At 33.5% G+C, this 8,320-nt stretch overlaps 2 protein-coding genes across 2 annotated transcripts; one reads left to right on the top strand and one right to left on the bottom strand.

Annotated features, from left to right (window-relative positions):
* Positions 1–561: 561 nt before the first annotated feature.
* LOC123894192 (serine/threonine-protein kinase RIPK-like) lies at positions 562–3,674 on the top strand. Its single transcript, XM_045944112.1, has 5 exons — positions 562–1,215; positions 1,788–1,923; positions 2,028–2,164; positions 2,249–2,375; positions 2,947–3,674. Exons 1-5 carry the CDS (start codon positions 826–828, stop codon positions 3,306–3,308), a joined length of 1,152 nt encoding a protein of 383 aa, XP_045800068.1. The 5' UTR covers positions 562–825; the 3' UTR covers positions 3,309–3,674.
* Positions 3,675–5,569: 1,895 nt separating this feature from the next.
* On the bottom strand, positions 5,570–6,383 carry LOC123894191 (copper transporter 5.1-like). The gene has a single exon (XM_045944111.1). It carries the CDS (start codon positions 6,244–6,246, stop codon positions 5,815–5,817), a length of 432 nt encoding a protein of 143 aa, XP_045800067.1. The 5' UTR covers positions 6,247–6,383; the 3' UTR covers positions 5,570–5,814.
* Positions 6,384–8,320: the final 1,937 nt, after the last annotated feature.

The following is an 8,320-nucleotide window of genomic DNA, read 5'->3' as shown; positions in this document are numbered from 1 at the left end:
ATTGGTAGAAGCTATCCTCAATAATCAATTATAATCACAATATAATTAATTAATTTTGAAAATAGGAGCTTAATTGTCGTGATGCATTGTTTGATATTGACATGTTAACAAAAGCAATCCAGAAGAGCATGACCTACCAATAACGAGGAAATATCAATTGAATGACCAAAGAAAACCTTCAAAGGGTGCATAAAAAAATATATGATAATGGACTTGTTAGTTTACCACTTAGTATTTTTTTTCTTCAAATTTCCCCATCTTCCCTAAAATGTTAATCAACTTCTAAACAAAATTAAGTGGACGATTAAGGTAATTAAACATTATAGATACATCTTAATTTGTTTCTAAGGGGTTGGGAAGAAAATGTTGTGTAGAAGAATACAACAAACATTGAAGTCAACAAGTAGGCAGGTTACTTGACCTCTAATTAATTGAATATGTGACAACAATTATAATTATTATATAATAAAATAAATAAAAAAATGTGACAAAAAATTAAAATTGATATATATCAATATTCATGCATGTATATAATGTAATGTAACTATTTGTCAAGTGGAATGTGACCTTAGTGTTATTAATATATATATATATATATATTGAAGAGGTCTAGAAGTCAAGGAATCTTCGTATAAGTAATTTTCTAAGGGTAGTTAGGATTAGAAGAATGTACGTGCCATGAATTCCTAATCTTTTAATTAATATTTTAATTAGTGTGATCATCTATTATGTCATCTAGTATGTTGTTGGCTTTATAATTCACTAAGATTTAAGAGAGAAAATTAAGTTGTTTTTATTTTGTAGCATTATTAAACATACACACACATGAGTTCTAAAAAGATTACATGGAAGTCTATTGTCTTGATCTTAGGTTGTTACAAGACAAAATGCTCTTTGGAAGAAACAGAAAAAAGAGGTTTAAAACAAAGTTCTTTCCAAAGGGTATCTTTGTCTGATATAAGTAATTCTAGTTCTAGTCAAGCTATTGAGGATATTTCAATTTCTTTTGCTGGTTCAAAGCTTTACACATTCACCTTAGAGGAGCTAAAAGAAGCAACAAATAATTTCTCATGGAGTAATTTGTTAGGTGAAGGTGGTTTTGGACCTGTGTATAAGGGTTTTGTTGATGATAAACTTAGACATGGTTTGAAGGCTCAATCTGTTGCTGTCAAGAGACTCAACTTGGATGGCTCACAAGGTCATAGGGAATGGCTGGTTAGTTTTCTAAAAATGCCTAGAAATTATGGAAAATGGTTTTTTTTTAGTTCATTTTTCTGTCCTCTTGTTTTGTTCTTAACCGTCAGGCCTCAGGTTCTCAAGGGAAAAGAAGTTTGGTAATCCGAATTTTGGCCGGTAAATAAGTAAAGTTTAGTCAAGAATTGTTTCATTCAAGAAACGAACTCGGGTTTTCTCAATCCATTTGTGTTTAACTGAAGTTTATTAACCACTTGAGTCTAATCACTTCAGTATTGTCCTGAGAGTTTAGTTTTGATGTGTAAAATTTTTTTTGCACTATCAACAAATTACAATCAATCATATGTGTGATGTGACTTTAGAAGTTGTGACGATTAAAGTCAAATGTTTTAATTGTATTATGATTACCATTGATAGATTGTCTTAAAATCTTCACACTTAGAGAATAATGTATATGAATTAAATCTATTCTCATAGTAACAATTCAAATTTAACAATACCAGAGCTATGAATGAAAATATAGGTTATAGGTAATGAAACATGATTAAGAAATATCTGAATATAGTTTGGAACATATGTTTTTCATTTTATAGGCAGAGATTATATTTCTTGGACAGCTTAGACATCCACATCTTGTCAAGCTAATTGGATATTGTTATGAAGAGGAGCAGAGGCTTTTGGTGTATGAATACATGGCAAGAGGGAGCTTGGAGAATCAATTGTTCAGAAGTATGTTGCATTTTCTTTATTTTTACCAATACTATATATTATATACATATATTAATCATACTTTAAGTCATGCTTTCTTATTTTCTTTTTTGTGATACATGCAGGATACTCTGCAACCTTACCATGGTCAACCAGAATGAAAATTGCATTAGGTGCAGCTAAGGGACTAGCCTTTCTTCATGAAGCAGATAAACCTGTAATATATAGGGATTTCAAAAGTTCAAATATATTGCTGGATTCGGTAAGTTTCTGTTTTGCTCAATGATAATGTTGCATCAACTTGATAGCTTACATCATGTAATGTTATTTTTTCCCCTAAATACAGGATTACACTGCTAAACTATCAGACCTTGGACTAGCTAAAGATGGTCCTGAAGGGGAAGAAACACATGTGACAACAACATGTATAATGGGAACTAAAGGTTATGCTGCTCCTGAGTATATCATGTCAGGTATAAACAACTCAATTTAGTATAAAAACCCGCATGTGTTGGTCTGGCGGTTTAGGCTTGAGACCTTGGAGTGTGCTCCTCTCTAGCTAGTCATACAGATATTTGCTCTGGCATCAGTTGAACCCCCCACTAGTGGTCACCAGGATTGGTTCTCCAGTTTAGTCTGTCCTTGGGTCGGATACCGAATTTTCAAATAAAGTGGTTATAGTATAACCACATATCATTTCTATAACAAAAGATAAAATTAAGTCAAAACTCTTTTTGTATAGACTATAAGTTGTTTCAATAAGCTAGTTACTAGTATCTTGGAGAACTTAAGAAAATAAGCCGAAAACAGCTTACGGACATGTAATAAGCTGTCTGTTTTCTTAAATTCTCTTAAACAGTATCACAAAGTGTTTATGCCGATAGATAAACTCAAATAAGTCAACTCAAACAAGTTTTTAAGTACTTATTTTTACCAACTTTGTTACCAAAAGGCTATGCTGCTCCTAGGAAACACATATAATTGACATGTTTTAACCAAAGCATTAAATTAGTCAATTCACTAATGAGCTGCAATATTTTTCAGGTCACCTTTCTACAAAGAGTGATGTGTATAGCTATGGAGTAGTGTTATTGGAATTGCTTACAGGAAAGAGAGTAGTGGACAAGAGCAGAACAAACAGAGAGAGACACCTTGTGGAATGGGCAAGACCTATTTTGAGAGATCAAAGAAAGCTTCCTCATATAATAGACTCAAGATTAGAGGGACAGTTTCCTATTAAAGGAGCTTGGAAGGTTGCAGCATTGACTTATAAATGCTTGAGCCATCACCCTACTCCAAGGCCTAATATGAGTGATGTGGTAAAGACATTGGAATCACTTCAGGATTTTGATGATGTGTTCATAGGACCATTTGTGTATGTGGCTGTTAGTGAAAGTAGCCAATGAGATGATGACAAGTGGCATGAAGGGATCCTGCAGGATGCTTATTGAAGAAAAGAATTGTCAATTTGCCATCCAGCCTTGGTCTCAAGTCCTAGCTAGGCACATAAAAATTAGCTTATGCATATGGTAATATCCATTCATCAGCAAAAGTAGATAAGATATTTTTGTCATTTTAGTTTAAGGGTGGCTTTTTTTAATCATGAAGCTGAATGTAAGTAATAGAGTTTGATTAATCATTTTACTAGGTACATGTAATTTGAGGTCATAAATAGAGTTTGTAACACTTACAAGATGGATGATATTCTATATACTTCATATATAATTGAAGGTTCACATAATTTTATCCCTGTATAAAAAATGTTCATTTTGATTAATGCATCAATCATGTTGTTTATTATCTTCATAATCTTGTAAGCTTAGTATAAGTTATTGTAATTTATAAGTACCAGATTGATATGACTATTATGTAAGTAGACCAAAAATCCAAAATATGATGATTTTTAATAGTATTATAGACTATGGAGTACTTCATTTGTACAAAAGTCATTTTTAAGCAATATTGGAAATGTCGATGATTTTTTGGTATGCAGTCATTGGTTACTAAGTCATTAGATTAGGCATTCAGCTAATTAACAAGTCATGACTAGGTTGACTCTAAGAAAGATTTTCTGCTTAATTAACCATTCTTCAATATACTAGTACGTAGTTATTGACTTTGAAAAGCAGCTTAATGTAACAGTTGGTAAAAATCAATACAAGAGACATTGTTTGCAGACTGCTAAAAAGTCAATTGCTGCATATTATGTGCACTCTTTTAAAGTCATGGCATTGTTGATATAAAAGTTTTTTATGGTAAAAAATTATGATGAACTTTTTTTGGGCATCTTGAGTTAATCTTAATTTAAAGATGTCAAGTTGTTAATGAATAATAGGAGGAGAGTGGGTGAAAATTTGAGAAAAGTCCTTATGCAGGCAGTACAACTACAACTTCACTATATTTGTATAGTCCTTATTGAAAAACGTTTTTTTTATGCAGGCAGTACATTTTGTATTATTATGTAACACTCTAGGGTACAATTTTATTTTATACAATGGATTTACATGCTTTCAAGTGAAGTAATACCCCTGCTGGACAAGGACAATACAACCTTTGCTGATTATATTTTTCATAGCAAATACGCCTTATTTAGGCACTTTATTCACACCTAAAATTTTCTTCTTTCTTTGGAATTTCAGATGACAGTTGGTATGTCAGACCAAGATTATATCCCAGATGCAAGAGATGACAAAAGGGTAGTTCATAATTCATACTGTAACCGTTTTAAAACTTTACCATATGCAAGAGGGTATGTATGAATTTATTTATTTTTCTCAACTAAACATGGTTTGCATTGCATTCCTTGATAAATCACCACTTACAAGTTAATTAATGTTGTGGAAACTTCCTCAACTGCATTAGCATTCGAAAAGATATAATCAACATAATTCCAATGACATATAACCACTAGAATCTAGAGCACCGGTGGACCAAAACAAACTAACGGTCCCCCCCCCCCCATATACTTATACACCACACTCCTATCAGTATTGTTTAGCATAGCTCAATCCTTGTCAAAGATTGGATTTCTAAGAGTTGAATGTGTAAATCTCATTGTCAAAGATTGAAGTGATTTTGAGGCCATAAAATGCATTTATCCTCTTTTTCTTTACCATTTTAACTTTCCTAACACTTTGCCCATAGCTCCTTAACAACTTTTAGTTCAGGAGGCAGCAGCTTAGGCATGTGAAAAACACCTACGAACGGTTCATTCGTCATTTAAAAGAATTTTTTAAGGATTTCGGGGCAAAAGCTAAGATTCTTTGCTTACAAAATAGTAGTAGAAAGTGAACTAGTCTGGTTAAAAGACTACCAAAAAATTTAGTTCAGAGAAGAAGGGAACTTCTTCAGAGTAGATAGTTGTCATCATTGACATTTTCCAGCTTCTTCTGCTAAAAAGCTATTAATGACAAAACTCACCACGAATCAAAACATGCACAGAGTCGTGTTGGCTACATCGCCATTAAGTGGATCATCACACAACTTAAAAACTATGCAATTAAGTGGAATTTAAAAGTCAGGTCACCAACCTAACTATGTGTTTGGTATTGCACAAAATCAATGAATCCCCCTGATTTTACAAAACCTACATAAATGATTCAAATCCACCTTGTTCAACACCAGCAAACCCACCGCGATACCAAATCAAACATCCCAAACAAAGAAATTTAGGATCAAGAGTTTCCATGCCATCTTAACAATAATTTCTTGATAATAATTAGTAGTTAATTACAATAATTGCATATTTGCATAAACTTACATTAACATAGCATAAACCAAATCACCAGGTCTTAAATTCACATACACCACAAACCTAAATTAAAACAGCATAAATAAATAAATATAGCAATAGCAATAATAATAATACAAATTAACTAACCGATTAGCAATAATCATAACAAGAAACCATAATCAAGCACATGCACAAGAACTATCAACAACAGCAGAATCTTCACCATCACTCCTAAAACCCAAATAACCAAAAGCAAGACCAACAACAATAGCAATAAACACACCACCGTTATAAGACATAACAGATAACATCAAGAAATACCCGATCGCCGAGCTCAACCCGAACAGAACAGCTCCGGCGACTCTAACGCCTAATTTAGCTCTACTTCCGTTGATCGTCCGCCCTATAAGAGGAGCCTGGATCTCCTCAGGAAATGGCTTACCTGATGCCAACAGCTTGAGACGAATCCGGCGATTTTCGAGAAACTGGTAGAAAATGGAAACGATGAGACAAGCGAGTAGACTCAGTGCATAACTCGTCCATGAATCGGTTTTCCATGAATCGAAAAGGAGAGTCACTTGTTTGCTCCAGTAGAAGGTCATGTGCATCATCTTCGCTGAGTTTTTTTTTTTTTTTTCTAAACGAAGTTTGAGATTTTTTTTTTTTGTTGAATGAGTTTCAGTTCAACCAAAAAACGAAGCTTCTATTTCTTTATCTTTCTATTCAATCTTATGTTGTTGTACTACTTGTTTTGCGTTGCTTCCTATGTACGCTAATTTTATTCCCAAAATGCCCTCAAGTTCTGTCTTTTTAACATTTTTTTACATTGATTCCACCTTCCTCGATTTGTCTTTACCTGGTGTGCTAACATTTTATCCAAGGTTATTTATGGAATTTCGTAAATAAAACAAATTGGTAGTACTTTTTAAATTTTTACCATAGAATAATTGGTAGTACTTACTTGTACTACACGAATGTGCTTGACTGTCTAGTACATTAGTACTAGTAAGTAGTAATTTTAGGGGGATATTTTTACTGATTGTTTTGGTTAGTGTTTTTGTTATTTGAAGATTCAAGTATGGACTGTAATTAATTTCATTAATATTTTCGGCGTATGGTACATCATCCGGTCCTTAATATAAGAGAAAGTTTGTTTTTAGATTTATTGGGAATATAATATATTTAGTCTATAATATAGACAAAGTACATTAAAAATTCGATGAATTTAAAAAGCATCATCTCCTGTGTTGGGTCCGATAAGGGGTGGTTGAGCTGTTTTATCTGGTTCTTTTGAGGTTTAGGTGAGAGGTCTCTGTCTCGGTTTTTTTGTCGTCGTTCACGGGTTTTCTCTTATCCTTCACGGTCTTTTGCGGGGATTTTTGTGGTGGCTCGGTGACAATGTGGTATTGTTGGTGTTCTTTTCTTTTGTATTTCTTTACTTTGTTTTTTTGGTTTTCCTTCTCTTTGTACTAAAATCTTGTTTTTATTCGATAAAACTATACACTTTTAACAAGTTAAGCAATAAAGAGGATTGACACAACATTCATAATACAAGAACGAATTACGAGATTTCTTTGCCAATAGTCATTGTCAAGAAACTCGTTTAATCTTCTCGACCGCCTATGTACTAACAAGTATTCTCTCCGATCTTTAATATAAGAAAAAGTTCACCTTTTAGATACATTAAAATATTGATGTATCTAAATATTATAGACTAGATACATCAATCTTTCAATGTATCTAAAAAGTGAACTCTTTCTTATATTAAGGACTAGAGTGAGTAATAAAGACAGAGAAAAATCTTATACTAATTTATTTTTTTATCCTTTTTAATTTTTATCGCTCTGATCATATATTCTCAAAAGGGTTCACAATAGCATCACCACCCTTATCATAATGGTCCTAATGGAGATAAAACTTCTATAACTTTAAACTGCAAATGGACCCCATAATCCATATCCTTACAAAGCAGTGAAAGCACTATTTCCCCATGCTCTTCATCAATGGAGCGAAGGTAAGCAGCATCTTTGAGGTTTCATAGACGACATGTTCAGGCCTTCCTGCTCCGGCCGCCAAAAAATAGTAGCAGCGGTAAAGAAAGACAGCTAAATGATAAGGAGTTGGATATAGGGATGACAACGGGCGCCCATGGGTGCGGGTTTGACACTTATCAAACCCACACTCGAAATCATCACTCAAACCCAAACCCAAACCCAAAGGCTGTTCGGGTGGCAAAACAACACTCACGCTCACACCCATTGGGTTCGGGTTTTTTCCACCCAAACCTAAACCCGCAGCACATTTGAAAATAATTTGAAAATTTAAGAAATTAAATTTCAACATAGACTTTGAATTAAATTACAACTAAAATTAAGGTCTTCCAAGAAAATTCAAACATAGACTTTCAAGAAATTACAACATAGACTTTCAAGAAATTAAATTACAACTAAAATTTAAGGTCTTCCAAGAAAATTGAGGGAGACTATGGGGGTAATTAGGTAATTATAAAATATTTCGGGTGGGTGTATGGGTTTCGGGTGTGGGTTTGACTGATACCAAACCCACACCCATATTATCGGGTGTCACCCGAACCCAAACCCAAACCCAGTCAAATCGGGTTTCGCCCGTTGACTTGGGTTTGGGTTCAGGTGGGTCTCTCGGGTTTGGGTTTTTTTGTCATCCCTA

This window comes from Trifolium pratense, linkage group LG7, assembly GCF_020283565.1.
Source record: "Trifolium pratense cultivar HEN17-A07 linkage group LG7, ARS_RC_1.1, whole genome shotgun sequence".
Lineage (NCBI taxonomy): Eukaryota > Viridiplantae > Streptophyta > Magnoliopsida > Fabales > Fabaceae > Trifolium > Trifolium pratense.
The sequence above is the reverse complement of the archived record's forward strand: the minus strand, read 5'-3'. Positions and strand labels throughout refer to the sequence as shown.

Excerpts from the sequence above, each read along its gene's own strand:
- LOC123894191 (XM_045944111.1), bottom strand. The coding sequence starts at position 6,246 with ATGATGCACATGACCTTCTACTGGAGCAAACAAGTGACTCTCCTTTTC.
- LOC123894192 (XM_045944112.1), top strand. The coding sequence starts at position 826 with ATGAGTTCTAAAAAGATTACATGGAAGTCTATTGTCTTGATCTTAGGT. Across the intron at positions 2,165-2,248 it reads CAAATATATTGCTGGATTCG|GATTACACTGCTAAACTATC; the intron begins GTAAGTTTCTGT and ends CCCTAAATACAG. Across the intron at positions 2,376-2,946 it reads TCCTGAGTATATCATGTCAG|GTCACCTTTCTACAAAGAGT; the intron begins GTATAAACAACT and ends AATATTTTTCAG.